Source organism: Pleurodeles waltl, chromosome 3_1 (assembly GCF_031143425.1).
Source record: "Pleurodeles waltl isolate 20211129_DDA chromosome 3_1, aPleWal1.hap1.20221129, whole genome shotgun sequence".
Classification (NCBI taxonomy): Eukaryota; Metazoa; Chordata; class Amphibia; order Caudata; family Salamandridae; genus Pleurodeles; species Pleurodeles waltl.
The window spans coordinates 1,452,501,391-1,452,528,979 of NC_090440.1; the positions used below are offsets into that span (position 1 = coordinate 1,452,501,391).

Below are 27,589 nucleotides of genomic sequence, written 5' to 3' on the forward strand. Positions count from 1 at the left end.
CTAGGTTCTGGGGAGCCCCTAAATACTGAATTTAGGGGTGTGTTTAGGTCTGAGAGGGCAGTAGCCAATGGCTACTGTCCTTGAGGGTGGCTACACCCTCTTTGTGCCTCCTCCCTGAGGGGAGGGGGGCACATCCCCATTCCTATTGGAGGAATCCTCCAAAATCAAGATGGAGGATTTCTAAAGGCAGGGGTCACCTCAGCTCAGGACACCTTAGGAGCTGTCCTGACTGGTGGGTGACTCCTCCTTGTTTTTCTCATTCTCTCCCTTGGACTTGCCGCCAAAAGTGGGGGCTGTGTCCAGGGGGCGGGCATCTCCACTAGCTGGAGTGCCCTGGGGCATTGTAACACGAAGCCTGAGCCTTTGAGGCTCACTGCTAGGTGTTACAGTTCCTGCAAGGAGGAGGTGTGAAGCACCTCCACCCAGAGCAGGCTTTGTTTCTGGCCTCAGAGGGCACAAAGGCCCTCACCACAATGGGTCAGAAACTCGTCTCTCAGCAGCAGGCTGGCACAGACCAGTCAGTCCTGCACTGAACAATTGGGTAAAATACAGGGGGCATCTCTAAGATGCCCTCTATGTGCATTTTTTTAAAATAAATTCAACACTGGCATCAGTGTGGGTTTATTATTCTGAGAAGTTTGATACCAAACTTCCCAGTATTCAGTGTAGCCATTATGGAGCTGTGGTGTTAGTTTTTGACAAACTCCCAGACCATATACTTAATATGGGCACAACTGTACTTACAATGTCTAAGAATAGACTTAGACACTGTAGGGGCATATTGCTCATGCAGCTATGCCCTCACCTGTGGTATAGTGCACCCTGCCCTAGGGCTGTAAGGTCTGCTAGAGGGGTGACTTACCTATGCCACTGGCAGAATTTTGTGTGCATGGCATCCTGAGGGGGATGCCATGTCGACTTTGCCTTTTTCTCCCCACCAACACACACAATCTGCAATGGGAGTGTGCATGTGTTAGTTGAGGGGTCCCTTAGGGTGGCACAGCATATGCTGCAGCCCTTAGGGACCTTCCCTGGTCACAGGACCCTTGGTACCACAGGTACCTTTTACAAGGGACTTATCTGTGTGCCAGGGGTGTGCCAATTGTGGAAACAATGGTACATTTTAGGTAAAAGAACACTGGTGCTGAGGCCTGGTTAGCAGGGTCCCAGCACACTTCTCAGTCAAGTGTGCATCCGTATCAGGCAAAAAGTGGGGGTTCACTGCAACAGGGAGACATTTCCTTACACATACCTATATAGGAACCACAACGTAATTTCTGGTGTGGACGACGGTCACAACGCCGATCAACGCTTCCTACCAGCGCTCAGGGCTACTGCTCATGAATAATCTTCTGGATCCAGTCTGACGCCTAGGGAGACTTCAAAAGTAAGAGATCTACAGCCAGAAGTCTCGATCAGATAAGGTGTTACTGAAGGTTGAGTAACTTGTTCCTCTGGCATATGTTCAGCAAGACCTTGCCAACAGTCCTATAAGACCTAGGGCCTCTTTAGCTCAAGATGTTCATGATGGGCATGACACTCTCTTATGTTATCCATGCCGGTCTAGATACTACCAATTGTTTGGGTGGGCAGTTGGCACCAGTATTGTACTTTGTTGACAAGTGTGGATGCTCTTGACAGGATTTTGCGGCAGTGTTCAGGCCTCCCTCATGGATATGCCCTTTAATGGGTCATGCCTTTGTGGTGAGAAGGCAGACTCTGTGGTGGAGTGCTTTAAGAAAAGTTAACCCTCTGTGCATTTCTTTTAATCTGTTTATCCCTGCTAAGCAGTTTTCACACCAATTCAAAAAGCTCAGAGGATATTTCAGTGGGCTAGCTTACAGGCACTGTCCCTCCTAACGGCACGACAGTCAGCCTAGTGTTTTCAAGACCATTGATGCAAAACTGGCAGCCTAGCATCGACATTAGTCCACCCATTCTTTTCTGCTTGTGCGTCGGCTGCCAAACTACTTTAGTTAGCTGTTACTGGCCCATGCCTATCCCTTTTGGGCAGTATCCATCATTTCCTGTTTAGCATGGGTCTGCTGTACCTTTTCATTTTGCTCTACCAAGTATTCCCCCTCATCAGAAGGTCCAGGCTTCTCCTGCCCTAAGGTCTGTAAAAGATCAAGAATGAATGGGTCAAAATCATTTGAGTGGCACCAGACTGAACCAGGAGGGTGTGGTACTCTGAACTTTTTTGTATGAGCATATCGGATCTGCATAGCTTACACTTAAATGGATGCAGCTTGAGTGATGGCTACTGACTTCATTTGAACTGCTGCCTTTGATGGTGGATTCCATTTTTGCTGCCAGGTACCCTTCCATGAAATCCAGATATGCCGTGCCCTGGGACACATTTGTAGCCTAGTGTGGCACTATTAAAACTAATCATATACAAGCAGTGCTGTTAGATGTTCTTTTGTTTGTTTTATCAGTAGACCAGAAAGACCTTGCAAGTTGGCTGTATTAATGGTTATTTGGTGGCCTTTCTAAGCTTACCATATGAACCGTCCTTAATTAAATCACCTTTTATGATGAGATTTATTAGAGGTTTGGCACTAATATTCCCCCCCCCCAGCTGTTTGTGATGTCACTATGAGACCTCAACTTGGTTTTGGGGTTTGTCATCTAGGCCTTTTGTGTCGATGTACAGTTGCTTGCTGCTTCTACTTACTCTGAAGTCTGTGTTTGTCATTGCGATTAAGGCAGTTTTTTGCATGAGTAAACGCCAGGCACTTTCAGTGCCACCTCCATATTCCACCTTTTTCCTGGACAAGCTGGTGCTACATACTTTGCCAGCATTCTTAAAGTCGTGATTTCCTTTCATGTTGGTCACTCCAGTGTTCTTTGCTCTCCCCTTGAAAGAAGAGGCGAGCCTCCTTTTGCTGGACCTTAAAAGAGCTTTAAGCTTTTACATTGATGATACCAAAGAACACTGCGGATGATTCGCTTTTTGTGATGTTTTCCAGGCCGCAGAAAGGGGAGGCTGTGCAAAAGCAGACCCTGTCAAGGTGAATAGTCCTCTGCATCACGGTCTGCTACGCAGGGGCCAAGAAGCAGCCCATTCCATAGTGCCTAAGGCTGCTACCACCACATTGGCTTGCAGAGTGCCTGTTCTAGATGTCAGCCAGGCTGTGACGTTGGGCGACAGTGTGTACGTTCACTAAGCACTACTGCCTTGTTATCTAGGTTCAGTTAGAAGAGCATTTTGCCCACTCAGTCCTGCATGACTTTTTTGTCTGAGTCCAGTCCACAGATCCTCTCCTGGGGAGGTTCTTCCTTTGTATCCATTCTAAGGTGTCGGAGTCTGCAGTTAAAAATATACATCAAGTATACTTACCTTAGATAACTCTCTTTCCAGTGGATACTCTAACTTCAGATTCCTCACAATCATCCCACCTCCTCGTTCTTTGGGGTGGCTTTTTTAACATCTACAACCATCTCAAGTCAGTATTCAGCACCCTTGTACCAACAGTTGTTCACACTTCCCTGCCTGATGGCATGGAAAGGGAAAAGCAAGAAACTAATGCTAATCCTCAGAGTTAGTTCTTATACGCTGCTCTTCTCTGTGATTTCAGGGACGTATGGAATGACATATCACCACCTAGTGACATGTGAAAGCAATCCTAACAAAACATTTCAGATCCATTCTGGTGCTTGGGGAGTACTCTGAAAGTGAGTAATCTGCAGTTAGAGTATGCAGCAGAAAGGGTATTACCAAAAGTAACATACTTGTTCAGCTCACCTTGTTTGTTCAGTTTTCTTTATAAATTTAAATAATACATTTGCTCCTGCCAAAAGCAAATGATCTACCCTTGACGCTTCTAATTAATACATTAAGATCACTTACTGTGTGCTGTTATTGGTTTACCTCTGGAGAGAATATTCAACTCTTCTCATTAGCTGCGCTGTGGGTAATATGCCAGTGGCCTAACTGTTTCCCTTTTCCTACCTGTAAGACGAGGAGATCATTTAAATATCACAGGCATTACGAGGGCAGGTCCAACTGGGATCTGTGCCTCAGCTGCATTGCTCCGGGTCCCTTCCTGTGCCCCATTTACCCCCCCCCCCCCCCTTTTAGCCAAAGCAAAGTACACTAAGAGAAAAACAGAGGGCAGCACTTGAGCTATTTACTAAACCTGCAGGGTTAAGCAGGCTTAAGGAGAAGGATTATTAAAAAACACTAAATGTAAAAAAATATATATATATATATATATATATGTGTGTATATGTATATATATGTATTTATAGAACAAAAAGAGCAAATGAGGATAGGAAAAGAATTTAGGCACTTTTGGCAGAGGAGACGTAAAAGAGAAAGACAGTTTAAGTGGAGAATAAAGACATTAATAATTGGGAAGACATTAAACAAGTTATTGATCCATATTTCACAGTTACGTAGCCCCCTGCGTAAATATAGATCAGCTTCACTTTACATTGAATATGCAGTTTTTTTATTTACTGATAACTTTGGGCATTCGTAATCGGATCTATGCCATATTTGCCCTTGCGTTTCATGGATAGGGAAGGTCACAAATGGAGTTACATGGTGGGTGGAAGTTAAGGTGGGTTTAAAAAAAAACTTTTCCATTTCAGCTCTTATAATACATTTTGCACACACCTACAGTTAGAACCACGAAACAGATTGCGACAAACGTGGGATTAAAGAACATTAAACTCAAAAAGCGTGCTTTTCCTGGCTTAATGTTATCCCGTTCACTGGTTTTTGGGATATTTATATATTTTTTTTAAATTGGGTTGGCTTGAAACAGCACTCTTGTATACCTTGGTTGTTGCAATTCCACAAATTGTGTTTTTTCATTCAATTTGAATTTTTTGACAAATGTGATTAGCTAATGAAAGGAAAAACTTTTTTTTTTTACAAAATTGCAATTTCTGCACCATGGGACACAAATTTCTAAATTAAAGTTGGTCGGGGCCCATGTGAAAGATGCATACACCCAGTGGAATGCTGGAGCTACTCAGAGGTTTGAAATATGGCGAAAACAAATTGGGGAAAAAACTAACCAGGTGTGATTTCAATGACAATTGTGATCATGCAACCCCCCTCATTTTGTGTTCATTACAAAAGGCGTAATTTTCTCAAAACATAAAAAATACACAATTTTATATAAACAAAAACAGCTATGGTTGAGAGAAGGCTCTGGTGGGATGCAGCCGCAGCAGGTCTCTTAAAAACTCCGGTATTGCATCCAAAGGCCGCGCACAGAGGATGTTGGCCGTCTATGGCAGGGTGAGTGGGAAGGCTTGTTCAAACTCCTGAATGCAGGACTCAGCCCCATGCACAGCTCTTAATGGTAACAGGTGAGGTAATTGCATTATATCATAAAACACCACCGAAATTCCCTGACAAAAACATTGTCAAAGCTTGGTTATGGTTCAGCTAACACAAATTAAAAACCCTGAAATTCACCAATTATCTTATGCAACACGCACCTTAGCTCAGGCAGTCCACTATGCTAACCACACCACTTTGCCAAGTGATACTAGAAAAGAAAGACTGTCTACCTAAAGCAAAACATGACGGGTTGCAAGTTATGCAAGCACTGTGTGTGACCTTTTTTTTAGGTGGCCCCATCGGTTTCATCTGTCCCTGCCACATAAGAATAATTTCTGGATACACCTCTAGCTATTTTCCGACGTATTTTTGAATTCAGAACTTGAAATAAATCAAGGGCACAGCCTTTTCGATGTTGAATATAATTCAGAGTTAACTAAACTTTTTGTGTGCCAGAAAAATAGACCCAACGCCTAGTGGGGCCAAATGATAACAAGGTAGTGTTTAGAAAGGATTCTCTTATACATGTATATATTGCCCCAACACGCTTCCAAAACAAGTAATGATGGTCTTAAAAATTATTAAAGACATGTTGGTTCTTTATAGTCTGGAATATGAATTGCCGGACAGCAGTCCTAATGAGATGACTTGGTAGAATGGAGGCAGTTTTGTAAATTGAACGATAGACTACATTTTAGTATGATTATCATTAAGCAGTCCTTATTGAAATGTATGTCTTTGTAACTCACACCTGTGACCAGAAATTAATGGTTGTATGTTAATGTCTAGCTTTGCAACCTATATGTGTCATATACACTAAATTATACACTTGTTTCTTTAGTGCCTGATGCTCCGCAGAAACTCCACCTGTCCCTAAATAAAGAAGTTGATGTGTCCGTTACTGCAGGATGGGCTGCTCCGTCCAAGGCTCATGGTTCAATACGGGAGTACATTGCAAGTATTTTTTAGTGTGATATCTGTTTCGCAAAGTGATCTAGAGAGTAAGCTGCTATAATAGGTCTTTGAACATTGGCTTACCGGATAATCTTTTCCCATTCAGTAATGAAATTATCTCACTCACAATATTGGATACCACATATAAATGCAGCCAAAAAGTTAAACAACACGAAAATAAATGTGTAGCTTTGGTAACCAACCCAACTCTGAGTTAATGAGAAAACCTCTGTTTCCAAAAGTTCTTCTGCTTTCTTGACCTGGAAACTCATCACCCTCTTAATGTCCCAGAAATGTGTGCCACAGCTTAAAAAAAAAAAAAAATGAGGTGAAATATACATGTGCTGCTCTCATTTACATTTCACCCATGATCTCAGTGGGTAAAGCAGATTGGACTCAGTGATTAGTCAAAACTAGTCCAGTAGTACACATATGATTTGTTAGGGGCAGGTTTTCTTAAAGAAATGCCGAGGGGGAATTTAAATGAGTTCATGCCAGTTCTAGATATCTGCAGATCACTTATTGCATGGGCAGGGTGTTCACCTCCTGCTGAAATTACTTGTCTGTGCAAAACAGCCTAATTTGGTCTGTATACTTTTCTTTGACATCTGCATCTTGTTTAAGTAGTTTCCCTATCTGCAAGCCATTGATTTGGTTCTTAAAAAAATATATCTAGCATTTAAGGATGATTTTTTATTTGATTCATCCTCAGGACAAACGTATTCACTTTGTCACAGATGTAACTCTGATCTTCTACTGGTTGCAGAAGAAGCTAGGCCATCACCTCACTTTGAGGAGTGACAAGAAAGCCTTTCTTATAGGTGGTACTCCCAGTGTTAAATGGTGTTTCTTTTCTGACATGTCTACCATGTATGTCTTTTTTTCTATATTTTCTATTTGCTTTCATTTTCTTGAACTCCTTCTTACACGTTATATAGTTGGTAAAAAAATGGAATGTGCAGTTAGTGTATATCCTTTTTTCTTTAAACAAATATACACTTTGCCAGTCGCAAGGGATATGGTGGGCTAATCAGCGACATGGAAAAGAACAGCACACTTTTTATGAAATCAAGAACATTGTAGTACTAGCACATGTGAACCTCTTCAAGTATTTAAGCTTCAGCAGGAAATCTCATTCCCTTTTATTATTCCATATGCTTTAAAGTACATAGTTACTAGTCTTGGGGTAATAAATGGCAGCAAGGAGAGGCTCTTAGAAGTTCTAATGTCTATTTTTGTGAATGTACAGGAAGGGAAACAGTGTTTGTAATTTGTATTTTAAAAGATCAACAAAAAAAGGATAACTGGGTTCCTTGCTTATAATTTAATTAGTATAGTTCGAAACTACTGTTTTGCAGTTTTTAAACGTGTCCATTATCCCTGTTTTATTTACAATTTAGCACCTTAAAACCTCATAAAAATACTCCTATTTCGACTGTTGGAGTTTACAGCCCTAGGTCCACATACCCACAAATCTCTCATGAGCTGCACAACAAATGGTTCTTGAGGACTCAAGGAGGGGACACTGCTTTCATGCACTGGAATAAATTGCCCCCAGCCAGTTCTCCCCACCCCAACTTCAGCAACAGAAGTTTGGCATGTGAGTTGTTTTGCACTCCACATTTTTATTTATTTTTTGAAAAAAAACACCATGAGGCACTAACTACTCCTTAGATGAATATTGTTAGCGTACAAAGGAAAGTTTGTTTTATTTTTGCCAGCACTGCTTTTATACCATGTGGCTGCGGCATATTTTTTAGACTATATATAACGTCTGTCCATTTAAGTCAGTTTTTATTCGTGCACGTCTGGTGACTCTTTACGTTCAATGTTGAACACTCAATATCCCTTTTCTTATTGATACATTTATTTCTAGGCGGAATTCAGTACAAATGGCAACAAGGAATGGTCCTCAGTGCGAGCAACCGACAACTCTATAGTTCTAAAGAATCTCCAAGCTGATACATTGTACACTGTTAGGGTGAGTAAAATGGCATCTTGTTTTGCCCAGTGGTGTTATTTGATTTGGATATTATTTACCAAATGCAATCACTGATGTATATAAGCAGTGGTTGCAGCTGAAATCTGACTCCAATTTTTCCAGTTTATAACCTCTCGTGAACAGAGGCAGACATTTGTTATTGACTATATTCTTTGGTGAGTGGTGGAAAAGTAGCCCTGATTTCTTGAAACCATAAACCGCAAATTCCTGCCTGTCTTTGGGCATTCCTCAACACTTCTGTTCCAAACTTATCACATGCCTTTAAATGAGACTAAAAGCTGTAAAATCTCCTCAGCCTTATGAGGTATTTTTTTTAACTTTGTTTTCCTCCCAAAAGTTACATAAGGCAACACTGCAGTATGAAATCTCAAACATGCTGCCACAGGGAATAAAACTGAGTTATAAATGGAAGCAAACACATGAAGAAAAAGTACTATACGGAGAAATGAAAATATGCACTGTTCGTTTGTAATCCCACATGCCTTGTGCTGCCAGTTGTTTCACACACGTTGAGAGCATCCAGGGATGTGCTCACTTTTTTTGCATAGTCTGGCCATGGGCCCCTGGCACCAAAACCATTTTAGGTAATCCCTGGTGATACTATCTCAAGCATGACGGCCCTTTATTGTGCTATTGTATATCTTCCCCAGTTTACCTTCGTGAACTATGATGGAAGGATGAGTTTAAATTCCTGTCAACTCATCCTTCCATCATAGTTCACAAGAGTTCTGTCAGGAGGCGCCCATTGTTTCACATTCCTTGTCTTTTTCATTAATTGAGTAAGATAATCATAATCCATGCCCCTGAATGAATTAGTTATATAGTATTTTGCCCTCAATCCCGGTATTCATGTATGCGTCCTAATGTTTAATTTCTTCCCTGTCATGCAGCTCAATTTCCTATATCATTTCAGTTGATTTATCCACTCTTGGCAGAGTGCCCTACTGTCACATTCTGCAAGCAACAGTTTTTGTTGTACAAGGTCAGCCTCTCTCCCAATTAGTGTGCTTAGACACAACATCTGATGTAAGTGGTTTTTTTTTGTTTTTTTAAAATGCATTTTACTTCTCTACACCCCCTTTTTTCTCCGTTAAACTAGACTCACCATTGGGCCCAATATATTTCCGAAAATATTTTTTTATTATCCCAACCAACCTTCGCAGTCTGATCTTAAATCAGTTGTTCAGCAAGTTTTCAAACATAAACTACACTGCTAAAATAGTTACTGTAGCGGCAAGCACTTCTCATAGACTTTTCTTATCTTTCCTTTCTACTGAAAAGCTTATCGCATGTAATAAACTGCATTGAATCCTAAGTAAGTGGTTGAAGATTGCTCTCCCTTCAATCCAATACAGTGTTATAACAGAATGGTGTTCCTCTTAACTCTGTATCTCAAATCACTTCATTTCCTGAGAATACTTGTTTAAAGCTGAAACAACGGCAGCCTCAGTTTGACTGTTTGTTCTTTTAGTCCAACAAAAACAGCAGGGCAGATTCACATTCTGCATATACAAGTTCAAAATAACTTGCTGAGAAAAACATGGAAAAAAGAACAAACAACTACTTATCAGAATATTCTTTTGTGTTCACAGAGAAAGCAGAAACTGCTGGACTTTTTGCAGTCTGAATTCTGATCTACAGGTTACTCACACATAAGCAAGATTGAATGTGTGTTTTCTGTACTTATCTTTGGGCTCACCTATCGCTTCCAATATTTCTTGTTTGCCAAATGCTTTTTTCAGTAGCTGGTGAATTTGTGAAATAAATGATACTGAATTATCAGTTTAAATCAATATCTTAAAATCAATAAATATGACTGCTGCACAAGAGGTGTTCCTACCTCAGGTGCCGGGGGGGGCGGCACAAAAAAGACATAGCTCCTGAAATCCTTAAATATGGGCATATAATTCTATGTCAATAATAGAGGAATCTCATGAGGGAGGCAAAGAGACCATCAACAAGGGTATCCCATGCTTTTAAATGGAAACGGTTCTACCTGGTGTCTTTCTCACGCCGGTGACCCAGTGTCCTGTTAAAAATATGTGATCATCATAAAAAATATGCTACTATAGCATTCTGGAAAGGTTTTCCTCAAGCAATCCTGTTTATAACCCCTCTTATAAAGGACATTTTGGAGGAATGCAATAAAACTTCCTCTCATAAACAGCAGCATGATGAGAGAGCTAACTTCAGTCTCTGTTTGGAATGGAACCTCAAACTGTCTTTAACAAAAACTGGGTTCTTTTGAGAAGGCATCCCTCTTTTCCGTAAGTAGAATCAGATGTTGACTTAAATTATACTATATCTTTTGAAGATATCTTCATTAATCCCATCTCTCCTACAGATGGGTCTCTTCAGTCCTTAGATTTAGGAGAGTCCTGAAGTTTTATTTAGACAGAAGAGTTTAAGAAATGTAAACAGCTCATTATTGAGTATAGGACACTTTAGAGTGGATTGGCTACGTCCAAGTCATCCATTTCTAGATGGATAATTTATTTTATTTCATTGTACCATCAGCTAGCTCACACGCATCTTCCTGATTAAATGAAACTTTACTTCATAGTGGCCACTGAGGCTTGGTTAAGAAGTGTCCCAGTGTCAGATGTTTGTAGAACAGCTAATTGGAAGTCAGCTCATATTTATACCTTTACTACCATCTAAATGCACAGATTACAGCAGGTAAAGTGATTGGCCTGAGCTCTAACTAGGTTCTTTTCCTTCTTATCAAATAAAACTTTCTTGATTGCCTTCACATTTTGAACTTGTGCTCTTTAATTTTTCACAGTGAGGTTGTATTCTATTCTCTATTTATGATTATGAAAGGAGATCATAGAATGCCGTAGCAAATGTTACTTGTTCTGTCAGTTCTTCATTCAAGGTTTCTTCTCTAAAGTCCTAAGCAACCCTCACAATTCTTTTTGTCTCTGTTTCTGAATGACAAGTACATATATAGTTTCATTTAAACTTTTTTGTGGCTACCTGAACCTGTAAACCACCTGTCAATGCGCGGGTTGCCGGGTAATGGAAGCTGTTGGCTTCTTTTTTGGATCATGGCATGTTTTCACAGCTTTATATTTAGCCTTCCTGGCTTATAATTTTTTTCTGTGCTTTCTTTCATCTGTCAGTTTAGAGCATTTCAGTATGTCTGCATGTTTGATGTTTCATGCTGCAGTGTTGCCTTATGTATTATTAAAAAGAAAAAAAAAAACAATTAAGAAAAAGGTTTGGAGTTGGAGGTTGTAGGAAGTTTGCTCTGTATGTACTATTTCAAAGTAAGAAATAGCATGCACAGAGTCCAAGGCTTCCCCTTAGAGGTAAGACAGTGGCAAAAATAGATAATTCGAATGCTCTATTTTGTGGTAGTGTAGTCGAGCAGTAGGCTTATCAGAGGGTAGTGTTAAGCATTTGTTGTACACACACAGGCAATAAATGAGGAACACACACTCAGAGACAATTCCAGGCCAATAGGTTTTTATATAGAAAAATATCTTTTCTTAGTTTATTTTAAAAACCACAGGTTCAAGATTTACAAACAATACTTTAAATGAAAGGTATTTCACTTAGGAACCTTAGGAACTTTGAATTAGAAAAATAGCATATACAGTTTTCACACAAATGGCAAATAGCTATTTTAAAACTAGACAGTGCAATTTTCAACAGTTCCTGGGGGAGGTAAGTGTTTGTTAGTTTTTGCAGGTAAGTAAACCACCTACGGGGTTCAAAGTTGGGTCCAAGGTAGCCCACCGTGGAACAGAGCCGCTGTCCTCCGGAGTTCTTGGTCCTTCTAGATGCAGGGTTGTCCTCTGAGGCTTCAGAGGTCGCTGGACCCTGTGGAACACGTCGCTGGAGCAGTGTCTTTAGAAGTGAGGAGACAGGCCGGTAGAGCTGGGGCCAAAGCAGTTGGTGTCTCCGTCTTCTCTGCAGGTTTTTCAGCTCAGCAGTCCTTCTTCGTCTTAGATTGCAGGAATCTATCTTGCTGTGTTCTGGGAGCCCCTAAATATTCAATTTAGGGGTGGCTTTAGGTCTGGGGGGCTAGTAGCCAATGGCTACTAGCCCTGAGGGTGGCTACACCCTCTTTGTGCCTCCTCCCTGAGGGGAGGGGGGGCACATCCCTAATCCTATTGGGGGAATCCTCCATCTGCAAGATGGAGGATTTCTAAAAGTCAGAGTCACCTCAGCTCAGGACACCTTAGGGGCTGTCCTGACTGGCCAGTGACTCCTCCTTGTTTTTCTCATTATCTCCTCCGGCGTTGCCGCCAAAAGTCGGGTCGTGGCCGGAGGGGGCGGGCAACTCCACTAGCTGGAGTGCCCTGGGGTGCTGTAACAAAGGGGTTGAGCCTTTGAGGCTCACCGCCAGGTGTTACAGTCCCTGCAGGGGGAGGTGAGAAGCACATCCACCCAGTACAGGCTTTGTCACTAGCCACAGAGTGACATAGGCACTCTCCCCATGTGGCCAGCAACATGTCTGGTGTGTGGCAGGCTGCTAAAACTAATCAGCCCACACTGGTAGTCGGTTAAGGTTTCAGGGGGCACCTCTAAGGTGCCCTCTGGGGTGTATGTTACAATAAAATGTACACTGGCATCAGTGTGCATTTATTGTGCTGAGAAGTTTGATACCAAACGTCACAGTTTTCAGTGTAGCCATTATGGTGCTGTGGAGTTCGTGCATGACAGACTCCCAGACCATATACTCTTATGGCTACCCTGCACTTACAATGTCTAAGGTTTTGCTTAGACACTGTAGGTATAGTGCACCCTGCCTTAGGGCTGTAAGGCCTGCTAGAGGGGTGACTTATTCATACCTGTAGGCAGTGTGAGGTTTGCATGGCACCCTGAGGGGAGTGCCATGTCGACTTAGTCATTTTACCCCCACTAGCACACACAAGCTGGATAGCAGTGTGTCTGTGCTGAGTGAGGGGTCCCCAGGGTGGCATAAGACATGCTGCAGCCATTAGAGACCTTCCCTGGCCTCAGGGCCCTTGGTACCAGGGGTACCAGTTACAAGGGACTTACCTGGATGCCAGGGTGTGCCAATTGTGGAAACAAGAGTACAGGTTAGGGAAAGAACACTGGTGCTGGGGCCTGGTTAGCAGGCCTCAGCACACTTTCAAATCATAACTTGGCATCAGCAAAGGCAAAAAGTAAGGGGGTAACCATGCCAAGGAGGCATTTCCTTGCAGAGGTTTTGCCTGCATTTGGGAGATTCCAACTTTCCACCTTCTATATTTGTGTATCAGAAGTTTGTTCTGCAATACCCGCACACAGGTGAACATAGTCCACCTTTATGACCTGTGATGCAGAATTAGGATTATAGGTAATGACTTCCGGGATGTAGGCCGCTGGGTTGGTCTTCAGCGCTGGACAACGTTAGTACATGCAACGTTCGTCAAAAAGTCAGTTCAGTACCAAGGTACCTGATCTCTAATATGGGAGGGTTCATCTATATAGACTGTAAGATAGTAGAGCTCACTAAGTAAGTAGTCCTTTTCTTTTCCAACCTTATTTAGGTGTATATCAAAGCTAAGGAGTTATTTTTTGGCCCTGATGAAGCGCAACACGATCTGTTAAGACATTTAGGGCGCGAAACATGTTGACCACATTTTTCAGCTAAAGGGAGGATTTCCATCTTTAGTCTGGTGGTGTTTATAGAGTGGTGGAACCTCATTCTTACTCCACTCCCCTCTGTTTTTAATATTTACCTACAGCTTCCACACCAATTAAAATTTGTTGCCCGGAGGCCCTAAAGCCAATTTTTATTTTCTTCTTTTCCTGCTTTTTCTCGAGGGTAGGTTTGAATAGATTCCTACTGCTATTACGGCACACACTCTTGATTGAAAGATCTCTGGCAAAGTGCCCCCTTGTGGAGCCCGTCAGGCATTGCAGCACCAGCCTGACGAGGAGCTGGCCCTATGATGAAGCATGACAACCACTGGATGTGTGAGGGCTTTTGCTTCTAACCAAAGAAGTGTCTCTCTTTGAACCTGTACACCTTTTTATAGGAACAGTGTACTCTTTTTTTTGTATTGTGTTATAGGTAATCGGGCAGCTATGTATTTTTCTTAAAAGATGTTGGGAGCGTGGCATTTTCCACTAGCTGGGTCCTCATTTCCCACCACTCTCATCTGCCTTCGTCCGCATAAGATGATCATGGGGGCATATTTTTATGGCTCCAAAGCTAGAGCAGTGTTTATTTTTTTTAAACATTTTTAAGAGACCTCCTGCTGCCAGACTGCTCAAAAATTAAAACTCAGCATGCCTGCCAGCTCCTCTCACACTGTCGCCGACGTGCCTCATCCAGTTGCTCTTGTCCACCTGCAGCCCAGGCTGCTGTTGGATATTAATTCTGTTAGACTTGGCATCATTGGCATGGTCTCCCCTAACTTTTTGCCTCTACTTCCCACGTTGTTTCTGTGTGCTGGACTCTGTTTTTGCTGTTTTGTTTGCTCTGGACACTTTACCACTGCTGACCAGTGCTAAAGGGTGAGTGTTCCCTGTAGAAATAGGTTTACATTGGTTTATCCATGATTGGCATATTTGATTTACTGGTAAGTCCCTAGTAAAGTGCACTAGAGGTGCCCAGGGCCTGTAAATCAAATGCTACTAGTGGGCCTGCAGCACTGGTTGTTCCACCCACATTAGTAGCCCTGTAAGCATGGCTCAGACCTGCCACTGCAGTGTCTGTGTGTGCAGTTGTAAACTGCCAATTTGACTTGGCAAGTGTACCCGCTTGCCAGGCCTAAACCTGCCCTTTTTATACATGTAAGGCACCCCTAGGGTAGGTGCAAGATAGCCCCGATGACAGGGTTCAGTGTAAGCTAGAGGTGGGACATGTACTGATGTATTTTACATGTCATGATAGTGAAATACTGACAAATTCGTTTTTCACTGTTGCAAGGCATCTCTCTCTCATAGGTTAACATGGGGTCTGCCTTTAAATATTATTAAAACTCAGATTCCCTTTGGGAGCAGATTGACATGGAGTTTGGGGTCTCCGAACTCACAATTTAAAAATACATCTCTTAGTGAAGTTGTTTTTTAGATTGTGTGTTTGAAAATGCCACTTTTAGAAAGTAGGCATTTTCTTGCTTAAACCATTCTGTGACTGCCTGTTTGTGGATTCCCTATCTGGGTCAGTTTGACAGTTGGGCTCTTTGCACCTCTCCTCTAGACAGTGACACAGAGGGAGCTGGGGTGTAGCCTGCATATCCTGATGAGCCATCTGGGCTGAGGGGAGGACTGGTCACTTACACCTGAAAGGGCTGTGCCTGCCCTCACACAATGCAGTCTCCAAACCCCTGGGGGTGTGTCTGGGACCTGGCCTGGGCAAGGCAGGATCTTAAAGACAACAGAGACTTTCCTTTGAAGTAGGCTTACTTCAAAGGCAGAAATGGGTACAAGAAGAGCACCCAAAGCCCCTGAACATCAGATTACTTCTGGAACCAAGAGGAACCTTTGCCAAGGAGAAGAGGTGGAGAAGCTGGAGGAGTACTGCCCCTTTTGCCTGTGACTGTGCTTTGCTGGTTTGGCCTGCAGTAGCTGCATCTACCTGAGAGAGGACAAAGACTGACTTTTGTGTGACTTCCCACTGGTAAAGAATCTCCAAGGGCTAGAAACTTAGCTTGCCTCCTGTTGACGTTTCAGGGACAGGAAAGACTTCTCTCTGCCAACACTTGTGCTTTCTGCTGAGTCCTGCCTGCCAAGTGGTGCCCTAACCTGTCTCTGGGCACTTGAAAGGTGCAGCTGGTGGAAAAGGACAGAAATCCACGCAAAGACCGCTGTGCGGGGAAACTTTCGATGCACCACCCGCTTCGCTGTCTGGCTTTGTGGCTGGAGAAATGATGCGTAACACCCGCAGCAGCTGCTGTTAACAACGCAAGCCCTCACACAGCGCAGTTTCTTGACATCGTGCGACCGGAGTTCGACGCAACATCGCTGGGCATGGAAAATCAACGCAAAGTCTGCCCGGACCCGAGGTACCCGTCCGGATCGACGCATCCCTCTCTTGCGGAGAGAAGAAATGACGCATGCCGACCCGACCGGGGGAGGAACGACTCACGCTCTCGCTTGCGATTGAGAAATCTATGCATTGCTGGCCTTTTTCAACGCACAATCGCGTGTGTGGCTTTATTTTGACTCTACCCATGTACTTTTGTATGCTACAACGTTCTCACTGTTTTCTAAAGGATTTAAGACTCTATTGCATTTTTAATTCGTAACTTGACTTGTGTATGTTGGATTTTTGTTGTTTTTTTGTCTTGTTTTGTTTAGATAAATATTACCTACTTTTCTAAACTTGATACCATTTTGTAGTGTTTTCACTGAGTTAGTGTGTGCGTTGGTACAAATACTTTACACCTTGCTTCTGAAGTTAAGCCTGCCTGCTCATGCCAAGCTACCAAGAGGGTGAGCAGGGATTAATTGAGGGTGATTCACCTTTACCTTGATTAGAATGAGGGTCCTTGCCTGGACATGGGGTAACCTGACTGCCAACCAAGGACCCCATTTCTAACAAATGCATTGCCACCTCCTGTCATCCTGCTGATGAGGCCCTGCTGTGTTTCAGTGTGCGTGGTGACTTCAGTTAGAAAGCTGGCTCTTTAAGTTGTATAGCAAAATGAAGTATACTGTGCAAAGAGTCCAGCGGTTCCCTTACTAGTGGACAGGGGCTTGTTCTAGCAATCTCAAGGTGCTCTCTTAGGGAGTAGTGTGGTTGAGCAGCCTTAGGCTTATCAGAGTGGAGTGTTAGACATTTACTGCATGCAATAAATGATACACCCGACTCAATAAGGAGATCCACGCCAATTTATAAAAATAACACTTATCTTCATATAATTTTAGGCACCAAGATCATCAGAATCAGGTAAGTACGTTTCGAGTTATGAATTTTTGCAGGTTTGAAAAATCAACACTGCAGTTTCTGAAGCGGTAATGTTAACTATTGAGGAAAGGCATATACTGCATACAGGTATTTTACAGCAGCCTACAGGACCAATCTTCTGGAGTTAAGGTGAGTATAGGATGGGGTACAAGGAGGCACCAACAAGTCACTTCGGGAGGCACTGGGACATCCGGGTGCAGAGGTACTTTTCAGCCTTGGGTGCCCTAATGTTATTCTATAGGAAAAGAAACATAACACTGCATGGGGCACTTAGCAATGACTATCTGAGGGAGACTTCTAGTTGCAGATTCCTTACCTTAGAATTTCCCCCCAGGCGTCAGACTGGATCTGGAGATTTTTTCTTTGAGCAATACCCTTGTGCGTTGGCAGGTGGAGTGGGTCGATTTCGCTGGCGTCGTTGGCGTCGTGATCGCCGTGATGATGTCTGGAGTAGTATATAGACGACGCCCTCACTCAGTGACATCAGTTCTTTTCTTTCTGTGCCCTGCGCTGATCCGGAGAAGCGCTACCATCGCTATTTTTTGGCCGAATTCAACCATTTTGTCAACTTTTTCTGTGAAACATTGGTGCGTCCAGGATGTCCCCGAACACCGGGTTCAAGCCATGTGAGGACTGTCATCGGACGATGTCGTTGACTGATCCTCATCAGGTTTGTATGTGGTGTCTTGAACGTGACCATGACCCGAAGTCGTACTCCGAGTGCCGGACCGTGCACCCGAAGGCTTTGAGGGAGTGGTCCCTAAAGCTAATGACGTCCTGGCACTCGACTCCGTGTAGGTTCCGGTCTCGCCCGAGAGGAAGGTCTCGAGATCCGTTGCGTAGTCCTTACCACTCATCTTCTTCAAATCCTCAGGCCAAGGTAAGAAGAAGTCCCATCGTTCTCCCACTTCGCCCCGTCGCTCGGCTGACGTGACGCGGGAAGAGCGTCCATGCACAAGGCCTCCGTCCTCGGAGCCTGCGTCTGGGTCGGCTCCGCGCTTCACCGAGTTTCGCGGAGCACCCTCCGCCCAGCTTAAAGAGTTTTATGAGGCCATGCGCCTCATATTTGGGCAGTCCGTCCCTGATACAGTGCCTCTGTGCCCAAGGGATTCGGCTAGGGGCCTTCGGGTTCCGCGCCGGCAGCTTCGCCTCCCGCCACCAAGGTCATCTCTGGATCTGTGCACAGATCTGCACCGGCACTGGTCGCACCCTTGAGACCTTCCCTGGCGCTGGGTCGATTATTGACGATCCCGACGTCGGTGGTGCCCAATATAGACGTCGAACCAATTCTTATCCTCGACGACTCAGTCGGTGCAGCGTCGGCTGACGCCGCCTTTGGCTTCGATGGGGCTTAATCGCCCCAGGTCGGATTCAGACCCTTTTTTGTATGTGTACGAACATGGGGAGGAATTGGAAGGGTCCCTGGATCCTTATGAATACCAGGATGACCCTGCTATGGACTCGGCTCAGGAATTGGGCGAAGCCAGTGTTCTGTATACTTCTCCTGGCGCTGGCATGCTGTCTCCTCCTACCGTGGCTACGGCGGAGGGAGCAACTTATGGTATGGTGGTCAGTAGGGCAGCTGAGGTCCTTGGTCTCGAGCTTCCCACTGTTGAGGTCAGGTCTTATCTGATGGAGGTGGTTCAGCCTGGGGCGTCTACTTCAGAACCCCTTTTGCCATTTAATGAGGCCCTCACCAATGTCCTTTTGGGTACATGGTCCAAACCCAACACAGGGGCTCCTGTGAATAGGAGTATCGCACGCCGCCACCGGCCAGCTCTGAACGACCCTAAATTCCTGTCCCAACACCCCACGCCTGAGAGTCTTGTTATCCAAGCTTCCTCATCTTCAGGCGCATTCCCTTCCGCACCCTTGGATAGGAAATTCAAAAGGCTGGAACAGTTTGGCAAGAAGTTGTTTTCTTTCTCCAGTGTCGAGCTGCGTTCTGTGAACACTGCATGCCTTTTGGGCCGCTATACCCACTCTTTGTGGGATACGGTTGCGCAAGTCTTGCCGCAGATACCGGAGGAGGCCAGTGCTATCATCTCCCAAGCTGTGAACGATGGGAGAGATGCAGCAAAGTTCACAATCCTTTGTGGGCCGGACACGACCGACTCTCTGGGCAGATCGGTTGCTACGACAGTGGCCTTACGCGCCACGCCTGGTTACACACTTCTGGTTTTTTGGGGGATGTCCAACAGTCACTCATGGACATGACCTTTGATGGCTCCCATCTCTTCGAAGACAAAGCGGACTCAGCCTTGGAGTGATTCAAGGAATCCTGGGCTACGGCTCGGTCCCTCGGTCTTTCCTCTGCCCCTCGCCCACCACAGTCTGCGTTTCGCCCCTTTCGTGGCCTTGGAAGGGGCTCCCTGTCACGTCCTCCACTCAGCCACCGTGCCTTGCACGCTGTTCAGCCTCTGCGTGGCCGAGGACGCGGAATACCACGTGGCCGTGGGACAGGGAACCAGAGGTCTGCCCACTCCACCACTGCCCCCGCTGCAGCCTCCAAACCCTCCTAGTCCGTCCCCTCACTCCCGTCCAGTTGGTGGCAGGATTCGCCATTACCTGCCCCACTGGGAAAATATCACCACGGAGAGGTAGGTTTTGCAGATCTTTCGAAAGGGCTACTCCCTCCCCTTCGAATCTGCTCCACCACCCATGCCACCATCCTTCAATCACCTTTCGGAGGATCATTTGGCGCTTCTCCGCCAGAAAGTCGCAGCTCTCTTGGCCAAGGGAGCTATAGAAAAGGTCCCTGTGTCAGATGTAGGTTGTGGTTGTTATTCCCGCTACTTTCTGATACCAAAAAAGGATAGGCTAACATCCTATCCTAGACCTTCAGGACCTCAACTACTTCCTCAAGAAGGAGAAATTCAAAATGCTCACCCTGGCTCAGGTTCAGTCTGCCTTGGACCCAGGAAACTGGATGGTAGCGTTGGACTTGCAGGACGCTTATTTCCACATCCCCATCCTGCGTGTCCACAGAAGTTACCTATGATTCGTGGTAGGTCACGAGCACTTTCAGTTTACGGTGCTCCGCCTTCGGCCTTACCAGTGTCCCTTGGGTGTTCACGAAAGTGATGGCGGTGGTTGCAGCTCCTCTGTGCAGGTTAGGGGTCTCAGTCTTCCCCTACTTGACGACTAGCTGTTGAAGGCGGATGCGCTTCTGAAAGTCATCTCCCACCTTCAGACTACGGTGAACCTCCTGCGCACGCTGGGGTTCACTATAAACATGCCAAAGTCACACCTGACTCCCTCTCAGTTGCGCTCTTTCATCTGCGCGGTTCTGGACACAGTGCAGTTTCGGGCTTATCCTCCCGAAAAACGAGTCCAAGACATTCAGGCTATGATTCTGATCTTTCGGCCTCGTCGTGGGTTTCGGTGAGACTGACTCTGAGGCTGCTGGGCCTCATGACCTCCTGCATCCTGCTAGTGACACATGCCAGATGGCATATGTGGGCTCTGCTGGTGGGACCTGAAGTTCAGTGGGCGCAGCATCAGGGGAATCTCTCCGACCTGGTCCAGATCTCGGAGGGGACTGTGAAAGATCTGCAGTGGTGGCTTTCGAATCCGCATTGGGTCCATGGCAGATCCCTCTCCCTTCCCCAACCAGCTCTGTCTAAAGCGACAGATGCGTCACTTCTGGGTTGGGGCAGCCACGTGGGAGAAGCGGAGATCAGAGGACTATGGTCTCGGCTGGAGTCTGGGCTCCATAGCAATCTGCTGGAGCTCCGGGCGATCAGGCTTGCGTTGGAAGCATTCCTTCCCTCTCTCAAAGGGAAAGTGGTGCAGGTGTTCACGGACAATACTACTGCCATGTGGTACTCCAACAAAGAGGGCGGGGTAGGGTACTGGGCCCTTTGTCAAGAGGCACTACACCTCTGGACATGGCTGGAACATCAGAGCATTACCCTGATGGTTCAACATCTGGTGGGCTCCCTCACAGCCAGAGCAGACAAACTCAGCCATCGATGCACAGCCGATCACGAATGGCAACCCCTCCCGGAGGTGGTGCAAGGTCTCTCTCAGCAGTGGGGAGAGCCTTGGTTAGATATGTTCGCCTCCGCAGTGAACGTGCAATGTCAGCTGTTTTGCGCGTTGGAGTTTCCAAGGCGGCACTTGCTCGGAGACTCTCTTCGTCTCGAATGGAACTCCGGCCTCCTGTACACCTTTCCACCTATACCTCTTCTGCCCAGAGTTCTCAAGAAAATCAGGAACGACCGGGCCCAAGTCATCTTGGTGGCTCCGGACTGGGCATGGAAGAGTATGGTATCCAGAGCTATTGAGCATGTCCATCGATCCTCCACTCAGACTGCCTCTTCGGGCGGATCATCTGTCGCTGCAACAGGGGATGGTTCTTCACCCGAACCTGTCCAACCTCCGCCTTCATGCGTGGAGATTGAGCGGCGCCAATTGACGGCTTTTGCCCTTCCACCTGAAGTCTGCAATGTTATCTTGGCAGCCAGGCGTCCATCAAACTCTATACGCCTGATATTGGAATACATTTTTGACATGGTGTACCAACAAATCTGTTGATCCCCTTTCCGCCCCTCTGTCCGAGGTTCTTCTGTTCATTCTTTCTTTGGCCCAACAGGGCTCTGCTTTAAGCACCCTTAAAGGGTATTTATCTGCCATTTCAATCTTTGTTAGGATACCTGATCAGCCCTCACAATTTAAATCTCCTTTTGTGAGTAGATTCCTAAAAGGGCTCACCCATTTATTTCCTCCCACTCCATTTATCATGCCTCAGTGGGACCTTAATCTTGTACTTACTTACTTGATGTGTACCCCCTTCAAACCAATACATAATTGACCCTTGCAGCTCCTCACCTTCAAAATTGTTTCTTTGGTCACTATCACCTCTGCTCGCAGGGTGAGTGAGCTTCAGGTCCTTTCCTCAAAACCTCCATATTTGTCTGTGCACCCTGACAAAGTTGTGCTGCGCACTAGTGCTTCCTTTCTTCCTAAGGTGGTTACACCCTTTCATGTTGGCCAGTCCATCAGTCTGCCTACTTTCTACGCAGCCCCACATTCTTCCCATGAGGAGGAGAGACTCCACCGTTGGGACCCAAAAAGAGCTTTGGCGTTCTACCTCGATCATACTAAAGATTTCCAGGTGGACAATCAACTCTTCGTTGGGTATGTGGATGCGAAAAAAGGGAAGGTGGTGCGAAAGCGTACCAACTCTCGATGGGTGCTTCTTTGCACCAAAATGTGCTACGCTTTGGCCAAAAAGCAACCTCCTGAAGGCTTGTGTGCTCATTCCACCAGAGTTCCTGTCCTGGATATCTGCCAGGCAGCTACGTGGGCGTCCCTGCACACGTTTGCTAAGCACCACTGTCTGGACAGTCAGGTCTGTCGGGACAGCTATTTTGGTCGTTCCGTCCTGCAGGACTTCCTAGTGTGATCTTGGTTCACAGCCCACGACCGAGGATAGCATTGCTTGGGTATCTATTCTAAGGTAGGGAATCTGCAACTAGAAGTCCCTATCAGATGTACAAGTTACTTACCTTCGGTAACAAAATATCTGGTAAAGACATATTCTAATTGCAGATTCCTTACCGCCCACCCATCCTCCCTGCTTGCGAACTGATTTCTAGGGACAGGGAGTCCCCCTTTCAGGTCCTTAGCTCAGGCACACCAATCTCAGTGTTCTTAGCGGCTCTGCGCTTTGATGTGGAAAGTTGTTAAAAGAAACTGACGTCACTGCGCGAGGGCGACGTCTATATACTACTCCCGATGTCATCACGGCGACCACGATGCCAACGACGCCCGCGGAGTAGACCGACACCACCTGCCAACACGCAACGGGATTGCTCGAAGAACAATCTACGGATCCAGTATGACGCCTGGGGGAAAATTCTAAGGTAAGGAATCTGCAACTAGAAAATGTCTCTACCACATATTTTGTTACCGAAGGTAAGTAATTTGTACTACAGGACCGGTCTTCTGGAGTTAAGGTAAGTATAGGGTGAGGTCCAAGGCAGCACCAACAGGTTCCTTCGGGAGACACTGGGGCATCCGGATGCAGAGGTGCTTTTCAGCATCGGGTTCCCTAATGATATCCCAAAGGAAAAGGAACATAACCTGCATTTGAGCACTTAGCACGACTTGTAGGACTGTTCTTCGTGAGTTAAGGTCAGAATAGGACAAGGTCCAAGGCAGCACTAACAGGCCACTTCGGAAGGCACTGGGGTGTCCAGGTGCAGAGGTGCTTTTCAGCTTCAGGTTCTCTAATGTTATCCTTTTGGGGAATAGTCTAGTTAGAAAGTTGCTGGAATCTGGGATTAGGGGACCAGTCCGGCTCAACCAACAAGGGAGCTCAGGTCTCATGCTCTGGGACATAGGGACACCTTTTGTCCTTTTCTACTCGGGCTGGGGCAGCCAGATGCACAGGTGTCCTGAGGCATCAAGTTTTGGTCACCTGGTCCCTCAGGATAGAGGGGGGCCTGCACACTGAGGCGGCGTCAGGAACTTCACAGTTAGGAAACTCAAGGTGGGCTTCCTCGCGGGAAGGTCTGGGGACGCGCTTGCACTGTTGGCCCACTTCAACTTGGTCTAAGATGCGTGGGTACAGTGGTGCTTTCGTGTGTCTGGTTTTGGCAGTCCGGAATCCTCACAATTCTTATGGGGTGCCTGCATGATGCAGGGGAGCAGCTCTGCTTCGCCACTGGAGTTTCTGGGTCGTGGTCGAAGGCTGGCAGTCCTCCTAGGCTTTTGGAGGCACAGGCAGTTGCAGGTCAAGTTGTCTTTGACGCAGTTGTCCAGGACAGCAGGCAGGCCAGCAGGGCTGGGACCAAGTCGGGTGCTGGTTTTCTCTTCTTGCTTTTGTAAATCTTCAGGGTTCCTCTTCTTTCAGGTCATCAGGATCTGATTTTCTGGTGCAAGGGGTTTCCCAAAATACTGAATTTCGGGGCATTAGGGGAATGTAGGGTAGTAGCCAATGGCCTATATATCTCTGGGGTCACTACATCCCATATTTGACCACTTACTGTGGGAAGTGGGCATAACCCTATCCCAGAGTTCCTAGTTCTGCCATTACCAAGATGGCAGATTAAAAATGTGTGTCCACATCAGGTAGCTCACCTTAGGGGTGGAACTAACCTGAGGGGTGGGCATGCCTTTCTGACTACTAATTTTCCTGCCTGTCCAGGTGCCCTATGGGCTCTGGGTCAGGGGGTCAGCATCTCCTCTGCCCAAGGGCGGTGGGATGTTTGAAGCCCCCTGCCTTGGAATGCAGATTTGCAGGTCATCCAGTTGGGAGGCAGAGCAGGCTTTGTTCCTGACCGCCCGACAGTGAGGCTGTCACCCTTGGTGGTCAGATACATGCCTGTTGACGGCAGGCTGGCTAAACTAGTCAGCCAGTACACCAGCAGTTAAGTTTTTTAAGGGGCACCTCTAAGGTGCCCTCTGGATGCTTGTATTAATAAATCCATTATTGGAATCAGTGAGGGTTTATTAACATGAGCTATTTGATACAAAACATCCCTAGATTTAGTGAAGCCATCATCTAGCTGGGGAATTCATGTTTACCAGTGTCCAACACACATACTTAAAAAGGCTTCCCTGATCACTTACTGTGTCTAAGAATCGACAGACATAGCAGAGGCATATTTGCTCTTGCAGATATGTCCACACATGTAATATAATGCACCCTGCCTTAGGGCTGGAAGGCTTGCTATAGGGGTGAAGTTCATATATTGCCTGCAGTGTTAGTGGGCATGGCCCATGTGCCATGTGATGTTTTCACTTTCAACTGCACCAAAACATGCAGTCTGCATGAGATAGGTGAGGGGTCCTTGAGGATGACACAATACATGCTGTAGCCCTTGGGGACCCTCTTTGGTACCCATGCCCTAGGTACCTGAGGTATCTTTACTAGGGACATACAAGACTGCCAAAGGTATTGCCAATTCGGGAACAATTGTTCAGTTTTAGGAAAGAGATCTGGCACTGAGGACCTGGTTAGCAGGAACCCAGTGCTGAAAGTCATCATGTACCAGGTACAAAGTGTGGGTGACCTTGTCAAAAAGGGGAACTATCTTACACATTTCATATGCAACTTGATCGTTGGGTGTACTTCAGTGCATCAGGCGGTTCGTGTGGGTTTGTCTCCAGGTTGTTCCAGTCTTTCAGCGCATCCAAGTAGCTTACACTCATGTTCTGCCAGGATCGCTCTTGCATTGCGATAGATAATAGGCGTATGACTGAAAATTCAAACCAAACCTATTGGCCTTGCCGATGCTTTGTTTTTAAGAGGAGGGACTGGAGGTGAACAGAAAATAAATACCTTTCTGATCATGATGGTGCATTGTTTTCTATTGTATGTTTAGTATACCAATAACTAATTCCATGTTTTATAAATCCTTTTTAATTAAGACCTGATTTAACTATAAAAAGTTGCTACAATCATTAGACAATGTGTGTCAGGGGACTATAATAACTAGCAGCAGCTGTTTTCAAGGTGAGGAAATTATGAAAAAGTAGTGTAATTTTGTATTACTTTTCTAACTTTTTGTTATGTCAATATGCATTTCTATTTTCAAAGGTTGCTGCTGTTACTAGTCGAGGAGTAGGAGAATGGAGTGACCTAATGTCCATTACCACCACAAAAGAGAAAGGTGTGTTTTGTAAAATTCTTCAACATTCATGAAAAATGTGATTATTGCTCCTCGCAGGGTATATCTGTTGTTTTTTCCATCTATGTTATTCCTAACCTGTAAAAATATCTTGTGTTATGGTAGCTCTCCCTCTGTTTCAATATCTGAATATTTTTAAAACGCTGCTAGACTTTTTTGTGCAGCTTCTTAGTTGTGGCAAAGCAGATTTCAGTTAAAAAATCATTTCTTGACTTAAATAACTTAGACTTCAAATTATAGTTGTTCCTCACTAATTGTTATGACATTAGTGATCGGTGCTGTATGCTTATTTTCTATGGGCAAACTGCAAGTTTTATTTTAGGGGTGGATCCACATAGTGTACATTCTAGTTTGGGAGGGGGGAATCCACATAATGTACATTCTAGTACCTCTGCATTTAGTATTCCTCTGTTTCCAACCACTTGGAAATGATCAATGTCCCGGGGCCACAAAATATTCTGTCCTCACAGATGTGTGCTGCTGGTACTGTATGCTCATTTACATCTAATGAGTGGGTCTGACCCTAGAACATCCACCACCTTTATTTTTATCCCATTGATCTGTGTAAACTAGAACATGCTTGCCAGGCTTGTATTTCTTCAGCAAACACAATTGAACCCATATTATTGGTGGCTTCTTTGAATTTGCAATTTAACGTCTACTCTCCTTTTTTTCAAAAAATATTTTCTTCTTGTCTTTGCTCATGACACCAAAGCAGTCTGTCAGATCCAGTGTGGCAATAGTGTTTACTGTAGATGCTCATCAGAAGCCCTCCTTAGCCTCAGGAATAGCTATTGATCCAGTTTATGCTTGCTTAATTTCCAATGCACCTATAGAGTAGCCCTTCCTCAGATGTACAGCAACTTTTTGCAGGTGTGCAAGAAGTGTAAAAGAACACAAATGTAGTTGGTTATTATCTTCATCATAGTGCATTGCTTAGACAGCTGTAGGATGTGTTTGAAATTGTGAATAAGATGCTTGTGTACCTTTAGACAAAAAGTGGTGCTGAGCAACCTCGCTATTTAGGGTGTAGCTGTGCTTTCAGGATAATGTGTATTTCAGTTGACTTTTTAAGTCCATCTGCACGAGGCAACGTAATTGAGTTAGACCATTTTCTTCTGTAAGGTGAGAAAATAAAGTTGTTAATTTAGAGTACCCCTATCATCATAAGTATACTACTTATTTTCTGGAATATTCATTGTGAACACGACCTACGTTGTGGAGCAGTCGCAAAATAAATGTTTTGATGTAGTTGGCACAGCTGCCATTTCAGAAAATAAGTACTAAAATGTATATTAATAGGTATTAAGTAAGATTAAGACTGTAAAACATGTAGCTCTCGTTTCCTAGACATTGTCCATTGTTACTGTTGTCAGAACGAAGTAGGGACGTAATCATTTAACTTGATGTATGTGTGTTAACCCCTTCGCTGCTAGGCCAAACACCTCTCCCCACCCACAAGCATCCACACCATTCCCGTGCTAAGCCTGTTTTTTGGGCTATTTGTGGCACTTTGGATTTCATACCTTTTTGTCGACGTAAGGTATCCACGCTAAGTTTGTTTTCTTTTTTCCAACAGCTTGTGGCCAAAAGTGCTTGGAGTCTGAGAAATAAGTCAAATGTTGTTTTTTTTGGGGGGGGTGATAGGAAAAAAAGTTATGCAGAAGAAAGTGTCTGTTTTTTTTCCCTGCAAATGTCATCAACAAAGGGTTTGCAGTGCTAAAATCACCATCTTCCCAGCTTTCAGGAACAGGCAGACTTAAAAAAAAAAATCTTTATTTTGGTCATTTTGTGCATGATAACAAATACAG

The 27,589-nt window shown here is 45.0% G+C and overlaps 1 protein-coding gene across 1 annotated transcript in view; it reads left to right on the plus strand.

Moving 5' to 3' along the window:
* The window catches only part of SORL1 (sortilin related receptor 1), a 669,532-nt gene that overhangs the window by 451,287 nt on the left and 190,656 nt on the right, over positions 1 to 27,589 (plus strand). The window contains exons 36-38 of the mRNA XM_069225024.1: positions 6,144 to 6,256; positions 8,133 to 8,237; positions 25,688 to 25,760. Of these exons, the coding sequence (XP_069081125.1) occupies positions 6,144 to 6,256; positions 8,133 to 8,237; positions 25,688 to 25,760 (291 nt within the window). The remainder of the gene's footprint in view (positions 1 to 6,143; positions 6,257 to 8,132; positions 8,238 to 25,687; positions 25,761 to 27,589) is intronic.